Genomic DNA, 20,151 nt, shown 5'->3' with positions numbered 1-20,151 from the left:
AGTTGCTCGAAACATGAAAAGTTGCCAAAAAGTTGCCGAGCAACTTGTGGAAAGCCCTAACCTCCCCTGGGGTTAGACCAGCCCTGCATCTAAACATTGCTCTCTAATCTGTTTTTGTTGCCTCTCATACACAGTTGCGGTAAAGATGCTACATTGGTGTTTGACTATGAAGAGAATGCAGCGCAGCAGTTCTACTTGGACGCCTTCCGTTTCTTGGGAGTAAGCGCAGATACCGTGGTGTACCTCCACTGTGCAGTGGAAGCTTGCCGTAAGGGCGACAGCGACTCCCGCTGTGCAGAGGGATGCAAAGCAGACAACAGTACGAGGCGACGACGTAGCTTGACATTGGATGCTGTGGCACAGCAGACTGTTACCATTGGACCAGTGTCTAGGAAAATTACTGCTGCCCCAGTCGAAAAAGGTGAGCGTGAGCGTGTGTGGAGTGAGAGATTGTTGCGTGAGACAGTGAGTTCGTGCGTGTGAGGCGTGAGAGAGTGCGTGCGTGTTTGGAGTCAGCGAGTTTGTGCGTAAGAGGTGAACGGGTGTGGCGTGAGAGAACGAGTGTGTGCGTGCTTGGACTCAGCGAGTTTGTGCGTGAGAGTCTGAGCGAGCGTGGCGTGAGAGAGCGAGTGCGCGCGTTTTTGGATTCAATGACTTTGTGTGTGTGAGGTGAATGAGTGAGGTGTGAGTGAGCCTGTCTCTCCGTGGAGTAAGCGAGTGGGTGCAGAAGAGCGTGCGCGAGTGCCTGTATGCCTAAAAGAGTGCGTAAAAGAGATTAAGAGAGTTTGCACGTGCGCGACTGCTAAATGCGTGCGTAAAGGTGGATTTACACTGACGCGTATTTTTTTACGTGCGTTTACTTGCGTCGGGGACTCAGATTTTTTCTTTGTCCCACGCTCGTGTCATGTTGAATAATTTCTTCACTATTTATCACCGAGCTTGAAATTTACCATCTTTATTATTTACAACTTAGAGATAATGTATGAACGGCTTGCGTAAACGTTTATGCAAAAATAACGCGTCAGTGGAAATCCACCATGAGTGAGCTTTAACTGCGCGCGTGAGTGCTAAATGCAGACGTGCGTGCTCACGTACGTACGTTTGTGCGCAACAGTTTGAAAAGTATAGATTTTCCCGAACATTTATACTTTAAAACCATTTTATATTCAGAACAGTTAAATTCCAGCCTCATAACACACAGACGCACTTTACGCACGTACTCATCAATTCCTTATCATTTTCCTTTCCACTTCTAGAGCGAAAGTCGGTGAGTTCAATGACCGTTATTGCTGCAGTCGCCGGTGTCCTGGGTGTGGTCGTGTTGGCTCTGATTGTGGCTCTGGTCGTGTTGTACAAGCGTTTCCATGGCCCCCAGAATGCTGCGAGTGTTGTATACTCCAGGACCTCCAGTGAAGATAACAAACAGCTCGTCTGAGAGGGACTGGGCTTGATATGAAGACGTGGCACACTGTAGCGAAGTTTTATTCTTTCACCGCTTCTTTCTGTTAGTTTTGTAAAAAGTTAATTTTTTTTTATCCGTAGTTGACCAGCCTAGAACACGAACACGTACAGCTCAGGGATAATTCGACATCTCCTAAACAGGCTCTTGCATTTCCATTTTAGTTTTATATTACTTTTTGTATATAAAACAAACAAATGATTTTGTAAAAAAAAAGCGATAAAAATCAGCAAATTAACTTAGCGTTTTAACACCTTCATAAGAGTCGAGTCATTTCAGCATAAATAAGTTAGAAAAACGAAATAACTCCATTTTTATAAAAATATGTTCTTATAAAATAATGCATTTTTTTATCATTTTATCGTTACTTGTTCATTTTTAAACATCTAACAAAAGGTAAGCGGTGATTGAGTGTTGTTTTAGGCTTTTTGCAATGCATCTGCATAACTGGTAGCTGGCTTTTATTATAAAGGTTGCAAGATGTATGATTGATAAACCAATTCGTGGCTGTTTCCGCCATTTTGAAAAAGGTGCGACTGTGTCTTGGACTTTGACCTGTTCTTACAGAAGAATCTTTGTGTGAAAAGGAAGACTTCATCATTCCTTGCTGTACAAAAATCGTCGTCATTAAAAAAATTTTACCGGGTGGAATATCAACATCTCATAAATTTTAGGGGATTGCTTGACGTCAAATTTTCATACAGGCATTGTGTTTCGATCCGTGTTGCAGACTATTGAAAATGGCGGGAAAAACCGCAAACTGGGTCTCGAACAAAAGAGTATGACACAAAGAGAGGGATCCCTGTGACTCCAGAGAATTGCTTTTGCTTTATGATACAATACCTAGAAGAATCCCGGTTTGACCGGTTTGAGACGGAGCGGATACAATTTATGCGCCTGTGTGTGAAACGAGAGTTAACACAGGGCGAAGAAAAAAAGACCGATTTGTGAAAGACATTTACTAAGAAAAAGACCCAACTAAGGTGTGAATCACTAAGATTCCTCTCTAACGCTTTATACTCTTTTGTTAACTCTTTTTATAACCTGGGGCAATATTATAATCAATAGCAGACTGGGGCGAGGATTCATTGTTAGAAGACATGCATCAATATTTACTCGGAATATAAAATGTGATATTTGTCACTTTGAAGTAACGCGTCACGCAATCTATGCGGCTGGGTTTCAACTCATCTCGCCCAGATTTTTCTCGGTTATCGCTGAAAAGTGACTAAGATAGAATCATTTTATTAATTTATGGTATATATAGATTAAGGGAATAGTTTACAAAACGTGGTTTTAGTGAAAGAAGAGTTTCCATCTTCAGACAAAGCAAATGCGAAGCGTTTGATCTTGCAGTAACAGTTGGAAAAACTTAACTCTTGGTTTCTGCTAATCTATTATTAATATTCATTTTATGTGCCACTAGATAGGACTTTATTTCTAATAAAAAAAAAGGTTTAAACCACAAACTGTCTTCTGAATAGTTTACAAATAACTATCTTTTAAAACGCTTAACTTGTAAGAGGCTTATTTAACGGAAAAATAACGGTGCAAAAGAATAGATTCAAGCATTCGATATCAGGAAGGAAAATCATTTTGTTTCATTTTTTGTTAATGAAGAAAGTTTATTTTTGCAAACAAATATTTTAAGCCAGTTTGTATCGTTTAGTTTTTAAACTCCTGATTAATGGATTTTTTTGCCTCGGGCTTTATATCCATCCAATATACTTTTTATTCATCTTGTTTGTTGTTTTGTTTGAAATCAACAAAGAAATTATTTGTCTTCGCAGTTCTAAACTCTCACGGGAAATTTTCAAATGAACGTTTTCGCAAAGATTGTGAAATGTCGCACAAAGCTACCACGTTCACTGTCATTTAAGTGCTGCTAAATGCTTTCTTTTCAGAGCTTAAGAGCCTTGTTCACTTGCAAATATGTAAGGAACGCCCTTTATAGACCCCGGAGAACAGTAGAGCTTTGTTTGTTTTTATGCAAAAGGCTATAATTAAGTTAGCAAAATGGGGCACGCGGTCAATAAATTTTTCATTTAGGCACGAACAACCTTCTCACTTTCACTGCATGCCAGACATCAAGAAATTTATCACCAGACACTATAGTTTTAATCTGTTTTTATACAAAACTTTTCACGGGGGTGGATGTCAGTTTACAAACTATAAATCAGACAGTTCATTTCCGCAGGCGACTACCACACGTAATTTATTCAAAAGTGGCGCGATTACTTATTTTCCATGCGATAACGTTTGATAATCTTGCCATTTCATAATCAATACAGTGTAACTCAATGGAAACTTCATTGTGATACTGTTCAAGAACGCAGCGCCGTCTAGGTTGCTTGGTATTAGCTAATTTTTTGTTCATTCATTAGTTCGCTTAACAATTCATTTAAATTACAGAGACGCCGCCTTATGTAAACGCACAAAGGGCATCACATATGGTGATAATTACGACCGTAAACGCGCATACTATTGGCTCTCTCGTGTTTATGAATTCTAATGAAATCACTGCGATATAAAGAATACCGTGCCTTGATCACATTGACCTGTCTGTCGCTTGAGAGTCGGCTGGTTCTGTGCACAGATTGTCTGTGAATTCTTCTTCCGTGTGTTTTAGTCAGCTTCTTTAAGTAGGCCAGGGATTCGCATACTGCGCGATTACTGCCGAAATGATTCTGTACAGTTCAATCGTGTTTCTTCTCCTTGCGGGACTCACTACAGGTACGTAAGGCATTTTCACAAACTTAAATATCCTTGATTATTTCAGATATTTATATTTCATTCGCCCTCGGTTGTCGATTGTGAACATCATGGCGATAAATCATTGGATTCTTTGCTAAATTAGCGTGTTTAACGCGCCTTTTACCATAAGTAACTGATGGCAGGCCTTTCAACATGTGCAGAATATAAAATTCTTAGCGGTCCGGATAGTCACGCCAACTTAAATTGTTTACGCCGGAGATTCCGCCGACAGAGTCTTCTAGATTTGTTCTAGAGAAAGTCGTATCTTCAATCAGCTAGGCGTGGGGGAAATTTTATAACTGCAAAACTACTTATTTCTTTGCGAAATTCTGCCATGTGGTCGAATGGTAATCCTTCGATTAATCCATTGGCCTTTGTCAGCTTTGTTAAGTGAAAGAGAATGCAGCCATGGCGCGTTTCGCCGCCAATCTAGAATTTACATACCCAAAATGTTTATTTTGTAAGGCTAATACAGTTTATGACTTGGATTACAACACGTTAATAATTAATTTGTTTCAAAACTCGGTGGAGAAGGTGAACGAAGGTGTGACTTATGCACAGCGAATTTGAAAGCATGTCTCGCTACCGGCCACGCGTCAATGCAAACCGGGTCCATTATGCATAAATCGAGCTCGCCTGCAAACATATTCAGTACTTTATTAACTAATGTTTGTTTTGTCTCTAATGCGCGTTTTTCATCATTGACGCTTTTGATGTTCTTCTCGCCAAGCTAGGAAATTTTTAAACTTGGCTCTAGCATCGCTCGTTTAGTTTTTAGTTGTGTAGGTTTTTAGTTGGCCAGGGTGTGGTTAACACAGAGTCAAACATGAAAGCCAAATCAATGTCCGTTCAACCACAGATTCTAATAAATATTCATTGCTAAACTTTTGGCAGATAGTTGAAAACTTTTAATAAACAGTTTTGACTAAATAGATTGCTTTGTTTTGACGAGGTTGTTGAATATCTATAGCTTGGGCATTTTAGCTGGAACAAACCTTGCGTGTTGACGATATTTTTCGCACGGAGCTTAAACGCGCGCACACAATTTACTGTACAGAAAATGATGAAAATTCTTTTAGTCATCCAAAGCAGCGAAGATTAAACAATTTTAATTTATTCCCTGATAACTGAGGCTCCCCACGAGGTCCTTTGTCTTTTTGTGTTGGCCCTGGGATTGAAGATAAGGGTTTGAAGTGAAGTCGTGCAAGTCATACAAATGTAAAGGGTGTAAAGATCCAAGAGACATTTTATAATTTTAGCTTGGATTTTTCCGATATAAGGTCGGGCGCCTGAGATTTTAAAAATGTGAAGCTTAGCAGAATTAGTAACATCCGCAATATTGCATATTCTGTCGCACTCATGAATATCAAAGCATTTTATTCACGCTTGCAACGATCTGATTTTTAAGGCGGGCGGGTCTTTTGTTCTAGGCCACCTGGCTTTGAAAACACCGCGCGCAAAGTTTATCATGCAAGAATCATCGTGTCTCAAATTGAGCACACAAATGGGTTAAAAATCTGTCTTGCGTTTTATCATAACAAATATCTCTGCGCTGTTTGTTGGCGCCCTGATAATATTAAGCGATTCATATCCAAACAAACTACATGGCTGTATTGATCTGTTTTTACAAGAGAGGCCGCACTTAAGAATTCATGCTTAAACAGTTCGCCTAGAGCTGTTGGATTTTCTATATTAGCCTTGATTGGCTAAGCAAAGTCTGCAAAAAATGCAGTCCAATTTACTAAAAATCAGGGATCTGAAAACCACGCGAATTAACAAAACAAATGTTATAAAAGAATTTGTAAGTGGTCGTGAACTTTGCCGTCGAAACTGCGGAATTTCCACCTGCAGTTGTTTTCAAAGTGTTATCTTATGAATGCGATTTGTGTCAAAGCAGTATTTTGTCTCTATAAACCGCAGTTAATTGTTCGTATGTCTACTAGACCGTTCTTTCATGATTTATTAATGTTTTTGTTAAGGACATTGAAAACTCCATGTGAAAAAACTTAAATAGTGGAATTATGAATGAATTTCTAACGATTCTTAAGTATACAACCTTACTTCACGTGCTCTTTCTTTCGACGCAAATGGAGCGCTTTTAAGATTTTAAATTTCGTGACCATAATAAAACAGATTGTGATCTGTCAGGCTGAACGCAGTTCCAACAGCTAATTGCTTCTAACGGGTCCCTTATCTCTTTGCTTGATTGAGAATTAACAATTTGGTAGTAAAGTTTATTGAGTTAATTAACTCCCGAGTTTGCCTACAGCGGCGCTTTGATGGAAAGTTTACAAAAGTTTAATTCTCGCATCGTCTTGAATAAATCTGTTAATCCCACACCTATATAAATTGAGGACAGAATTAAAAGTTTTACCAACCGTATATTTGTTTGCAAACCTAGCTTTTAAGCCTTTTGAAGAAATCTAACGGAGCGAGACCGAATAATCACTGGAATGCTGTGACCTCACGTGATGCATTTCACCCTATAGAACTCACGCGATTCTTATTTACTATCCTCTAGAACATTTTTGAACAAAATCCACACCTTTCTTTTCCTTCAAAAAACACCTTCTACCTTTATAACGCAAGCATTGCGGATATATTTTGTTTGATCAGCAAATATGTTAATTAATCCTTTTTTCCTTTAAGAGAAATACGCTGAAATTTTGCGAAACGAACGTTCGAGAGTCCGCCCAGTGCCCTCTTATCTCTTCACTCGCCGCCCGGAATTGTGCTTCTTAATTTGCGGTCTAAAGCACAATAAAGTGGCTAAAACAGCCGCGCTTTGGTGTCTCGCGTTACGGAGTCTGACTCGTCCCCGTCGCCTCTTATGCGCAAATTTCAAGACGCGAAGGATGATGGGTAGGAGGAAAGTCCTTCTCTCCCTTCCCGTGATTCCATCTGTGTTTAGTTTCATCCAGTCTCCCTAGACTCAAGACGGACTCAAAAGACGACTGGGGACGAGTCAGTTACAGAGTCATGATAGTATAATTTTATCAGTAAATAACAAGCTAGCGTCAGCCTTATGTATTAATCACAAAATGCGATAAGTCCTACAAAATGGATTGATGTTTGCTTCGTTTTTTTACAGCCCAGAATGCCACAGAAGCAGCAGCGGCGAATGCCACACGGGGACCACCAACGCCTACTCCTCCCCAAAGTGAGTAATAGAAATACATTTCAGTAGAATGACAGAATAACTGGTTGATATATTGAAAACGGACTGACTGACTGACCGACTGACCGACTGACTGACTGACTGACTGACTGACTGATTGACTGACTGATTGACTGACTGGCTGACTGACTGGCTGACTGGCGGACTGACTGACTGACTGACTAGCTGAAAAAAAAAAAAAAAAAAAATACAAAAAGATCATTGGCGGACTGACTGACTGACTGACTGACTGACTGACTGATTGACTGACTGACGGACTGACTGACTGACTGATGGATTGATGGAAGGATTGATGGATCAATTGATTGATTGACCCATTGTTTGACTGACTGACTGTCTGACTGATTGATTGGTTGACTGACTGACTGACTGACTGACTGACTGACTGACTGACTGGTTAATTGATTGATTGATTGACTCATTGACTGACTAACTGACTGAAAGATTGATTGATTGATTGATTGATTGACTGACTAACTGACTGAATGATTAATTGATTGATTTACTGACTGACTGACTGACTGACTGACTGAGCGATTGATAGATTGGTTAATTGACTGATTGATTGATTGATTGACTCATTGATTGATGGATTGATTGATTGATTGATTGATTGATCGATTGACTCATTGATTGATTGACTGACTGACTGACTGATTGATTGATTGTTGATTGATTGATTGTTTGACTCAATGACTGACTAACTGACTGAATGATTGTTTGATTGATTGATTGATTGATTGATTGATTGTTGATTGATTGATTGATTCACTCATTGACTGACTAACTGACTGAATGATTAATTGATTGATTCACTGACTAACGACTGACTGACTGACTGACTTACTGAGCGATTGATTGATTGGTTGATTGACTGATTGATTAATTGATTGATTGATTGATTGATTGATTGATTGACTGATTGACTGACTGAGTGATTGGTTGATTGACTGATTGATTGATAGATTGATTGATTGATTGATTGACTCATTGACTGACTGACTGATTGATTGATTGATTGATTGATTGATTGATTGATTGATTGACACATTGATTGGTTGACTATTTATAGGAATTTTTTTTTTGATATTTTTAGGAATTTTATTCTTTACCATATTTTAAAAATTTTTATACATTTTCTTTTGTAATTATTAGGTTTATTAGGTTAAGATTTTTTAAAGATTTTTTTCATATCTATTTTGTAAATTTTAATTACCGGAGGTCCACATCAGCTTTATGCTGCCTTATTCCGACCTGCGTAATCAAATAAATGATGTATGTATGTATGCATGTATGTACTGACAGACTGACTGCCTGACTCACTGCGTGACGATAACTGCGTAATATCCATGCCATCAGGGTTCCCTGTGATCAAGGTTACCTGTCTAATATTCAATATTTCTTGACAGCCTTGTCTGTGGAGTGCACTCATGAGCACATGATGGTCTACCTGCAGCATTTGCCTCATCATACCAACCTTGACATGGACAGAGTCAATCTGAAAGACGCCAACTGTAAATTATCTGACCTCGGTAATTTTAACAGAACACATTTGTGGATGACAGTCCCTTTTGACAGTTGTATGACCAACCATACCACTAGCGATGAAACAATTACCTACGCGAACAGTATCATCGCAGAGACGCGGGCAAGTCAAGGCAGTTTCTTGATCTCCAGAGAGTTCCAGGCCGAGTTCCCATTCAAGTGTACCTATCCTCGCTCCGCCATTTTGTCGGTCGCCAGCTTCTCTCCTCGGGAAAAAGTTATCTACACCAGGACAGGTAAGCAGCAGTAAACAGTTCACCGAAGGGAGGGGGTGTGAGGTGGGGAATTCTGCATTCCCATATGAAAGGGACGGGGTGCTCGTTGGAAAAGTTAATTTAATAGTTCACTTTGCGTGTGCGGTTCAATTTTTGGGTACTGGCAAATTTAATGCTAGGGGTAAGCCTGCGATGGGCTAGCATCTCATCTAGGGGGAGTAGAAATACTCCTAGTCGCTTCATGTTACGGAAACCGGGATAAGCTCCGGTCTGATGGGCCACTAGGCTTGTATGCAGATTTAAACCTTACTTTGTTATCAGCCAGTTAGGCCTCTGACAGAGTAGGCCAAATCTCTCTCCCATTGTCAAGTAAACCGAGAATGTAAAATGTTTTATTTCACATTTGCAGCTGAGTTTGGTAACTTTACTTTCACAATGGACATGTACCCGACGGATCAATATGAAGCTCCATATGACAGCTACCCCGTAAACAAGGACCTTAATGACAAAATGTACCTAGAGGTTAAAGTCATGTCCAATGACTCCCAGTTGGTGTTGATTCCTGAAAAGTGCTGGGCCACCCCGAGCCAAGACCAGGACGATGACAAATCGTTCGCGTTCATCGAGGACGGGTAAGGAATTGGTCAAACTCGACTTACCTCTCTGTAATTGAACAGCTTCCTATCTAGAGTGGGGTGGGATTGTTTTTTTTTTTGTTGCGACATCTTTGGGAAACTGAAGTTGAGCGTCTGCTTACTGAACTGGCCATTTTAACTCAAATACACACTTGACTGAGCAAATCTGCCTTAATCACCATCGGTTGTGGGTTGAAATTACGCGCGATGTTGTACTGATCTCTAAACTCCTGCAACACTGTGATAATGGGCCAAAATAAATTTATAACATCAGTCCCTAGCTGTTAGACCCCCAGGGAGGGTACTCGAGATTTCGACTCTGAGATTTTTTTGGGTAGAAAAATTTGGCAATTATTTTTTTGATTTAAGTAGGGATTTTTCGGGGGTATTAAAAACAATCTAGACATTCGTGGTAGTGCCTTGGCTGTGTAGTTCTGCAAATAAAGTACAAACAAATGTGTTTTGCTGTTGATTTTTTGGGGGTTAATTTTTGTCTTGGAATTTTTGGGGTTTTGTTGGAAGCCCTAGGGAGTTTCTGGGTCATAATTTTTGCCCCCATTTGATCATCCCCGTCACTTAAATTCCCGAGTACCTCCCCTAGGGCTTTCCACAAGTTGCTCGAGATTTTCCACAAAGTTGCCCGTAAGTTCTCAAAAAGTTGCTTAAAAGTTGCTCCAAAAATACAAAAAGGTTGCTTCTGATAATAAAAGTTGCTCGAAAGTTGCTCCAAAAAATCCAAAACGCCGCGTCTAAACAGTTTCTAATCAAGAGAATTTCTCTAAATATATGCTAATTTCCCTTTGAGGGTAAGATTTCTAAGCAGTTTTATGCAATTTTACAGCAAAAGAAGTATCTAAATTACATATTAAGGAGAACAGTTGTTAAATAGCAAGGATTTCTTTAACTGAGAAAAATCGTGAAGATATCTATGACGTCATGTTTTAAAGCAGAAGGAGCCAAAAGTTGAAACGTCTTCAGATGTTTCTCGAAAATCTTCGGCAAACTTCGTAAATCTTCGGCAACGTTCGTATTGTCTTTGAACAACACTCGGATAATCTTCGGAAGTCTTCGGTCTGAAATTTCTCAAAATGCAGCAAGTTGCTCGAGAGGAAAAAAGTTGCTCGAAGGGGAAAAAAGTTGCTCGAGAGGAAAAAAGTTGCTCGAAACATGAAAAGTTGCCAAAAAGTTGCCGAGCAACTTGTGGAAAGCCCTAACCTCCCCTGGGGTTAGACCAGCCCTGCATCTAAACATTGCTCTCTAATCTGTTTTTGTTGCCTCTCATACACAGTTGCGGTAAAGATGCTACATTGGTGTTTGACTATGAAGAGAATGCAGCGCAGCAGTTCTACTTGGACGCCTTCCGTTTCTTGGGAGTAAGCGCAGATGCCGTGGTGTACCTCCACTGTGCAGTGGAAGCTTGCCGTAAGGGCGACAGCGACTCCCGCTGTGCAGAGGGATGCAAAGCAGACAACAGTACGAGGCGACGACGTAGCTTGACATTGGATGCTGTGGCACAGCAGACTGTTACCATTGGACCAGTGTCTAGGAAAATTACTGCTGCCCCAGTCGAAAAAGGTGAGCGTGAGCGTGTGTGGAGTGAGAGATTGTTGCGTGAGACAGTGAGTTCGTGCGTGTGAGGCGTGAGAGAGTGCGTGCGTGTTTGGAGTCAGCGAGTTTGTGCGTAAGAGGTGAACGGGTGTGGCGTGAGAGAACGAGTGTGTGCGTACTTGGACTCAGCGAGTTTGTGCGTGAGAGTCTGAGCGAGCGTGGCGTGAGAAAGCGAGTGCGCGCGTTTTTGGATTCAATGACTTTGTGTGTGTGAGGTGAATGAGTGAGGTGTGAGTGAGCCTGTCTCTCCGTGGAGTAAGCGAGTGGGTGCAGAAGAGCGTGCGCGAGTGCCTGTATGCCTAAAAGAGTGCGTATTAAAGAGATTAAGAGAGTTTGCACGTGCGCGACTGCTAAATGCGTGCGTAAAGGTGGATTTACACTGACGCGTATTTTTTTACGTGCGTTTACTTGCGTCGGGGACTCAGATTTTTTCTTTGTCCCACGCTCGTGTCATGTTGAATAATTTCTTCACTATTTATCACCGAGCTTGAAATTTACCATCTTTATTATTTACAACTTAGAGATAATGTATGAACGGCTTGTGTAAACGTTTATGCAAAAATAACGCGTCAGTGGAAATCCACCATGAGTGAGCTTTAACTGCGCGCGTGAGTGCTAAATGCAGACGTGCGTGCTCACGTACGTACGTTTGTGCGCAACAGTTTGAAAAGTATAGATTTTCCCGAACATTTATACTTTAAAACCATTTTATATTCAGAACAGTTAAATTCCAGCCTCATAACACACAGACGCACTTTACGCACGTACTCATCAATTCCTTATCATTTTCCTTTCCACTTCTAGAGCGAAAGTCGGTGAGTTCAATGACCGTTATTGCTGCAGTCGCCGGTGTCCTGGGTGTGGTCGTGTTGGCTCTGATTGTGGCTCTGGTTGTGCTGTACAAGCGTTTCCATGGCCCCCAGAATGCTGGGAGTGTTGTATACTCCAGGACCTCCAGTGAAGATAACAAACAGCTCGTCTGAGAGGGACTGGGCTTGATATGGTGACGTGGCACACTGTAGCGAAGTTTTAATCTTTCACCGCTTCTTTCTGTTAGTTTTTGTAAAAAGTTATTTTTTTTATCCGTAGTTACCACCAGAACACGAGCGCGTACAGTTCAGGGAGAATTCGACAACTCCCAAACAGGCTCTTGCATTTCCATTTTAGTTTTATATTTCTTTTTATATATAAAGACAAACAAATGATTTTGTAAAAAAAAGCGATAAACATCAGCAAATTAACTTAGCGTTTTAACACCGTTCATAAGAGTCTCATTTCAGGATAAATAAGTTAGAAAAACGAAACAACTCCACTTTTATAAAAATATGTTCTTTAAAATGCATTTTTTTCATTTCGTCTTGTTCATTTTTAAATATCTAACAAAAGGTAAGCGGCGATCGAGTGTTGTTTTAGGCTTTTTGCAATGCATCTGCATTACTGGTAGCTGGCTTTTATTATAAGGGTTGCAAGGTGTATGATTAATAAACCAATTCGTGGCTGTTTCCGCCATTTTGAAAAAGGTGCGACTATGTCTTGGACTTTGACCTGGTCTTACAGAAGAATTTTGTGTAAAAATGACGACTTTATCATTCCTTGCTGTACAAGAATCGTCGTCAGTAAAAAAATTTTACCAGGTGGAATATCAACATCTCATTGGGGTTGACGACAAATTTTCATACAGGTACTGTGTCTCGATCCGTGTTGCAGCCTATTAAAAATGGCGGGAAAAACCGCGAACTGTGTCTCCAACAAAAGTGTATGACACAAAGAAAGGGATCCCTGTGACTCCAGAGAATTCCTTTTACTTTATGATACAATACCTAGAAGAATCCCGGTTTGACCGGTTTGAGACGTAGCGGATACAATTCATGCGCATGCGCGCGAAACGAGAGCTAACACGGGGCGAAGAAAAAAAGACCGAATTGTGAAAGACATTTACTAAGAAAAAGACCCAACTAAGGTGTGAATCACTAGGATCCCTCTCTAACGCTGTATACTCTTTTGTTAACTCTTTTTATAACCTGGGGCAATATTATAATCAATAGCAGACTGGGGCGAGGATTCATTGTTTGAAGACATGCATCAATATTTACTCGGAATATAAAATGTGATATTTGTCACTTTGAAGTAACGCGTCACGCAATCTATGCGGCTGGGTTTCAACTCATCTCGCCCAGATTTTACTCGGTTATCGCTGAAAAGTGACTAAGATAGAATCATTTTATTAATTTATGGTATATATAGATTAAGGGAATAGTTTACAAAACGTGGTTTTAGTGAAAGAAGAGTTTCCATCTTCAGACAAAGCAAATGCGAAGCGTTTGATCTTGCAGTAACAGTTGGAAAAACTTAACTCTTGGTTTCTGCTAATCTATTATTTCTATTCATTTTATGTGCCACTAGGTAGGACTTTATTTCTAATAAAAAAAAAGGTTTAAACCACAAACTGTCTTCTTAATAGTTTACGGGAATACCTTATTATAGGAAATAACGCTTTTAATAAGGTATTGAAAACGCGACTAAAACGCGAAGAGAACTCCCAAACGCGAAGGGGGAACATCGAAAAGCGACACACCGACAGAGTCCACTGTAGGCGTTCGCAATGTCGGCTACTCCCCTGCGCCCAGTTCATGATAGTGGCGTTGCTCCGAGTCAACTCGACTCAAGGGGCCAAATGAAATCGTCAGGAAAAACGCTCCACTAACGGCGCGGAAATAACGTAACAAAAACGCGACTAAAAACGCGAAAATGTGAAATTCGCGAATCATGACGCGTTAATTCCTATAATAAGGTAGTTTACGTACAAAGCTTTTTTTTTGGGGGGGGGGGGGAGTTGGCGCGCGCATGTTCATTGTTGTGTGAGGGTGAATTGGTTTAAACAAGACGTTATACTACTGCAAATGTGTACTTTTTCAGCCAAAGCATAAGGATAAAATTAAAGGTATTCGACTGAGAAAGGCAAGTTTAATGAATTTTTGTTCGAGTTATTGGGATTTTTCTGAACTTTAAAATCTCATAAAATCAAATTAAAGCTAATTAAGTCATTGACAAAAATGAGATACTACTTGCTTATGTTTCGACAAATACTCTTGGCAAAAGAAAACATTTTACCAGTACTGTCGTTAAAACGCAGGTGTATAGCTGTTTACACTTTGATGGTTGGCTGATAACCGGGGATGAGAATGCCCACTATTAAGAGATCTGGGAACGACATAAAATGGCCAGACCAGGCCTCTTTTATACCGGACCACCGACTGCTGATAAAGGGGGACGCGGGCTCTGAGAACGAGATTGGCCGGAACGTCAAGTTTAAACTGGGCTTAGATCGCTCCAGAAGTGACTTCTCCTCCTTGCTACAGATTCCTCGAATTAAGTGCAAACTCCTGATGTTCTTTTTAGTTGTACATTCTACGAGAGGCCTGAATGGGTAAAATGGGAACTGGGATTTGGGCAAATTTTCAGTGGGAAAACGGGATTTGGGTCACTGGGACTGGGAATCACAAACAAATAAACAGTACAACTGGGACTTAGATTTAAAAAAAATTGGAAAACAATAGACTGGGAAATGGGAATGGGCAAAATTTGGGCTGGAAAATGAGATTTTATACCCCACCCCCACAAATTAACACACCCTCCCCCCCCACACACACACACACACATTCATGACCCTATTCTAACAGACTGCATCAAAGCAAAACCAAGTCGCGAGTCAGTCTTTGCAATTTATTTCACTTCTTCAATGAGTTTTATTTAAAGCTTTAAAAAGAGCATAAATACTAGTTATTACATACCCCGGGATTTAAATAATAGCAATAAATATATACTTTAAAACGATAGTAATAATATTACCAACAGTGATACAATCCTATATAGTATTTCCTCTAAAGTTTCTAAATAAATCTTTCCTTATAAATAAATATGAGACTATGATTTCTCTTGAAAAACTTCCAGTAAGTGACGGCATAAGTGAAATAAAATATTAACATCTACATCCTCTGCTTCTTATACATTTATATCAGCCATATTTAAATAAAATGTCCAATTTTTTATTTTAAACTCAAATTTGTTGTCTTTTGTTTTCCTGGCCGCAAGGTCTCCTCCGCAGCCTTAGGGGGAAGGGGGTGAGGACTCACTGACAGGGATTCTCGTCTGCCTTTAGGGGTTCACACTTGGTAACGCTTAGGGAGTTTCATTCAGATACCACAGCTGCAAGTTTATCCGAATCATCACGCAATCTTCATCCAAGAGGCGTCACGCGATGATCCAAGTAACGCTTTCCTCATAGAAGTGTTGCGTGACGGCACCAAACAACGGCAGCGAAGGAGATGACTTGATGGCCAGGTTACCCAGAATTAAGATACTGGGTAAATTATTTTTCCAAAGTAAACATGTAATTCACAATGTTAAGATCCGTTTTTCTAGCTCAATGATTCACTGGCAGACCTTTAAAACAAAGTATGTCTTTCAACAAACCTTGTTCCTTGATCAACAAAAGATTTCTCGATTTGCAAATTTCACGTGACCAGTTACCATGTCTTGGTCAAACGTCTTCCCTTCTATTACCGTAATACCGTTCCTCCAACAGTGAAACTTTAGTTTTGATAAATGCACCGCTGCAGAATTGCCTTCGGTTTTTAACCTGCGGAGTATTAATTTCGTCTGCTTGTGAATCAATAGAAACAAGAATATAACTTCCGGCCATTTTTACATAAAATAGTGCCATGAGTTTATCAGCTGATACTTCGATCAAGTTGGCTTAGCTAAGGCATTTGGCCACATTTCGTGACTGATTACATAGCTTAGTGCACGCTAAACAAAACTGAATTATGATTCGCTTTTCACAACGGTTCATTTTTCACTCCTCGTATCTTCTGACCAGAAGAACCAGCCTTCTTTCTTTAAATTCTAAAGTAAATTTAATTTTAATATTAGCAAAGCCACTGGAACAAGACTTTTCCAGCGAAGAACCGATTTGTTTCCTATGAATAAATATTTCGAACTATCTTACGTTCGTGTCACTTTCCACGTCATTTAATTTTCCCCAAATCCTTTCTCTACGTTGCTCTTTAATACAAGAAGAGTCTCACTGCAGGAAGAATCGAGTTGAGAAAGTCATTAATTCACTTGTCCCTTGTCCTCCTCGTTCATATAAGTGCGTTGTTCATGAAGCAGCTCGCGGCCTGGGTCTAGTGCGTCTTGTAGCCGTACTTGTGAAATGCAGCAGAATCTAAATAACTTAGTCTTTTAATGTTTCAAACGGAATAATATCCGGTCACTTGGGCACCAGTAGCGTTTTCCTTTTCAAAAACCTTTTTATATCGTCTATTTCTTTGTTAACAATAAGCTCGCCTCGTCCAAGCGAGCTTGCATCGCATCAACATTTTGTAGTCGAATTCCCAGAATTCCACACTGGCAGCGTCCAAGCTGAATCCATAGCGTTTTGTTATAGCAATTGTCTAACTCATACGTAGTCCCCCTCCTCGTCCATATTGTGCATGTGACCTGGTGGCGGGATGATGGTGGGTAGAGGCGACGCTCCTCGCATGGGGCTTGCCACGCCTTGATTCATTGACGACCTTGGGGAGGGGCCAGGGGACTTTTTTGGTGAGCCACCAATAGGGGAGGAGGGGGAAGGGAGGGGTGGGTCACACATAGAGGAAGTAGAAAACAGTTTGTACCAACCAATAACAAGGCTACTAAGATCTAACTCGTCAAGTAGAATTTGTACAACACCCATGAAGACTTTTCTGTCCATACGTCCATAGTCTCCCCAGACGATAACCTGCAACGAGAAGACACTTTATTATTATGCTGTACAAGGTGGTTCTAACCCAAAAAAATATTTAAAGTTTATTTTAGTGTGGGAAAACCTAAAAAAAAATAAATTAGGAATATTTTGCTAAAAGGGGTTCTAATTTTTGATTCTGTGAAAAATCCAGTGGTACATGAGAGTTCTTTTATGTGGTACTGACTGATTTAGCTGTTCAAGGTGGTTTTAGCTTTTAAGCCTATATAAGAAATCCTAGTGTGTGACCATTCAAATGGAAGCCATTGAGCAGTACTTTCATGTGATTCTGTATATAATGCTGTAAAAGGTGGTTCTAACTTTCAAGTTTGTGGATGTCAGTGTGGAAGCATTCTAAGGCGATAAAACCAATAAATAACCATTATTATTTACCTGAAGTGTTTTGCCAGTGAATTCTACCTTGAACTCTAGTTGTTGTTGATATAAAGGTTCTAACGTTCTCCGCGCTGTTCGGGTTTTCTTCTTAACCAAGCATCGTTTGCCTTCCATTACATACACTTTAACATATGGAGCTAAAAACAAACATCAGGTGAAAATTAAATTTCTGGCATATTGAGGTTACAACACTTGAAAAGAGCAGTCTAAAAGTTACTGAGGGAAATGAGACCCCGATAGACCCCTGTAGAACCAATTTTCAACTATTTTCGGGTAAAACGTCTTGCCCAACTGAAAATTTATAAGGCTATCAACCGACAACGGCCATCATTCTACTTTTTATTAACAAGTACTATAATGTGGCAAAGTTACTCTCGCTCGTACATTAAATGCGCCTAAAAGCATTAGTATGAAAAAGTAAAATGAATTGTTGAAGAAAACCTGGAGTAGTCGTAGGTTTTTACCTGAAAATTTTTTCCGCCACATAGGGCGAGCTTAAAATTAGGCTGACTTTTTCAAGTTGAATCTAAAGTTCCTGACTCATCACAACAATATCACTTGTTTACAGCTTCAGTACACTGGCATAGTGCTATTTATCAAAACTGGACTCCAGATATTTAAAGAGTTTCCAAAACTTTAGTGAGCGGTCTAAATGGGGTTAAGCGACTACGTGACAAAGGGCGAAGAAGATATAAGCGTATAAACGACAAAATAATTAATTTTGGGTGGCAAAAGCGCGAATGAGGCCCATACACTTCTGTAAAATACCAAGTTTTCAACCTAGCGACAAAGGGCGAAAGAATATAACTACAACGGGCAAAGTAATACCAAATTTTAACTCACTACCGACATGTGACTTTCCCTATTCAGACCCTCCTTTAGGCGCTTAAATTTTTGAAGTGAAGCTCGTGACAATGCTATCAACCGAAAACGTATCCTGGATGCCAAAAGAATTATTTACCTATTTTGCGGCGAGTCGATCGGTGGTTTTTGCGAAGGCTTCGCCGCCAAAAAAAAAAAACTCCTGCACCCTGGTACCGAAAATTGTTTTTCCCAAATAAAACAAGGAAAACTCGACCAATCCAATAGCCACAAAACACAGCTGTTTCCAGTAGAAAACGGGCTAAATAAAATCTTAGTTTACCTGGTAAAATTTTTGAGCCGGGTTTCGGTAACAAACCCTTGGCTCGTATGACCTCCACTTCCAACATCCCTTTTCTGTTGTACAGCGCTAGTTGAATGTCTCCCATAGAGGGCGAGGCCAGTACCTGACGTCCTACAATCTGAGCCGGGCCAAGGCCATCGATAAAATCACCCAGGTGACCCTCGTTTCCAAGTTTTATTCCCGGCGGAACCCAAGGACTGCGGAGAAAAACAGAGATAGCTTAACTAAGAAAAGGGCACTCAAGACATAAAGAGCCAGAAAAGCGCATAATACAAATATAATCAGATAAAACAAATAAATAAATACACCTTATTCGGTGGTGTAACATATAATATGCGCGGATATTTTGCGAGTTGCGAGTAATTTTTCCGTAGGGGTGAGGAAAAATACGAGCAATTAGCAAAGTGTCCGCTCGTATTATATGTTAAACCATTGAATAAGGTGTATTTATTACTCCACTATTTTTTTTTTTACACTAAGTCTGGGTGCATATTCGGTAAGTTTGTCCGTCCATATTTTTTTCCTTTTCTACAGTGTAACAACGTGGCATATTTTGCGCGTTCTTGTGCTCTAATATGGTAAAATGGCGCAATAGTGGAATAATAATATCTGAGATGTCTTTAACGGGACTTTTTCGAGATTAAAATGTCTCTTAAATGCGACGTTACAAATAGACAAAGACAAACCGTTACAACTGAACATCGCCCCTTCGAGAATATCTCAAATTTTTGAAAAACATCTATACCACGTATTAAACATTAGAACATATGTTAACAGTAAAAAGACTCAACTCTACAAAAATCCTCTCAACGTAGATCAGCCCAAAAATAACGCCAAAAATACTACTGACATGAGCCCCCTTTCAACCCCCCCCCCCCCCCCCCACCCCCCCCCAAAAAAAAAAACGAAATGGCCATTTTTCAATCCAAAACGTCCAAATCACAGGGACGACCAAACTCGTTTCCAGGTCCCTGTTCTTCCGCTTCCCATGAGCGACAGAGCGAAAAGAAAAGAGGCCCTGGGAACGAGGATGTCGTGAGAGCATAAATAATACTTAAAAAAACACGCTTGTGAAGAGTATTATTTCCACTGTCGTAACGTCCTGTATGAACTTAAATAAATACTAATTAAAACCCAATTTTAATCTTTGTTTTGTCCACCGCGCACTGGTTGATATTCCGCGTAACTTAAGATCAATCAATGTTGCATGTTAAAAGGGTAGTTTTATGAGTTAAGTAAAGCTGACATTTTGTAGCTGTTTTTCTGTTGCTTGGATACTGCCTTCAAGTTTCTATTTTCCAGGCACCTTAAACACGCAACCGACACAGCTAGAGCCGCAAATATAACAGAGAACTATAACACAAAATTGCCTTTCTAAAATTAAAGCCTAGAGCAAGGCTGGAAGCTTCGA

General features: G+C 40.0%; 2 protein-coding genes and 1 pseudogene across 3 annotated transcripts in view; 2 read left to right on the top strand and 1 right to left on the bottom strand.

Moving 5' to 3' along the window:
* The window catches only part of LOC144664726 (ZP domain-containing protein-like), a 9,836-nt gene extending 6,908 nt beyond the window's left edge, over positions 1 to 2,928 (top strand). The window contains exons 5-6 of the mRNA XM_078525931.1: positions 135 to 421; positions 1,257 to 2,928. Of these exons, the coding sequence (XP_078382057.1) occupies positions 135 to 421; positions 1,257 to 1,435 (466 nt within the window). The 3' untranslated portion in view covers positions 1,436 to 2,928. The remainder of the gene's footprint in view (positions 1 to 134; positions 422 to 1,256) is intronic.
* Positions 2,929 to 3,995: 1,067 nt separating this feature from the next.
* LOC144664742 (ZP domain-containing protein-like) lies at positions 3,996 to 12,722 on the top strand. Its single transcript, XM_078525948.1, has 6 exons — positions 3,996 to 4,192; positions 7,305 to 7,373; positions 8,801 to 9,172; positions 9,561 to 9,783; positions 11,075 to 11,361; positions 12,199 to 12,722. Exons 1-6 carry the CDS (start codon positions 4,141 to 4,143, stop codon positions 12,375 to 12,377), a joined length of 1,182 nt encoding a protein of 393 aa, XP_078382074.1. The 5' UTR covers positions 3,996 to 4,140; the 3' UTR covers positions 12,378 to 12,722.
* Positions 12,723 to 15,103: 2,381 nt separating this feature from the next.
* LOC144664839 (uncharacterized) overlaps positions 15,104 to 20,151 on the bottom strand; it is a 44,339-nt pseudogene continuing 39,291 nt past the window's right edge. The window contains exons 19-21 of the transcript XR_013572858.1: positions 18,720 to 18,937; positions 17,573 to 17,712; positions 15,104 to 17,176 (exon numbers count right to left, since the gene is read on the bottom strand). The product of XR_013572858.1 is annotated as an uncharacterized LOC144664839 (transcript). The remainder of the gene's footprint in view (positions 17,177 to 17,572; positions 17,713 to 18,719; positions 18,938 to 20,151) is intronic.

This window comes from Oculina patagonica, chromosome 9, assembly GCF_052425735.1.
Source record: "Oculina patagonica isolate OP01 chromosome 9, crgOcupat, whole genome shotgun sequence".
In the NCBI taxonomy this organism is placed as follows: Eukaryota; Metazoa; Cnidaria; class Anthozoa; order Scleractinia; family Oculinidae; genus Oculina; species Oculina patagonica.
Note: the sequence above shows the minus strand (reverse complement) of the source record. Positions and strands in the feature narration are given on the sequence as shown.

Excerpts from the sequence above, each read along its gene's own strand:
- LOC144664742 (XM_078525948.1), top strand. The coding sequence starts at position 4,141 with ATGATTCTGTACAGTTCAATCGTGTTTCTTCTCCTTGCGGGACTCACT. Across the intron at positions 9,173-9,560 it reads AGTTATCTACACCAGGACAG|CTGAGTTTGGTAACTTTACT; the intron begins GTAAGCAGCAGT and ends TCACATTTGCAG. Across the intron at positions 9,784-11,074 it reads TTCGCGTTCATCGAGGACGG|TTGCGGTAAAGATGCTACAT; the intron begins GTAAGGAATTGG and ends TCTCATACACAG.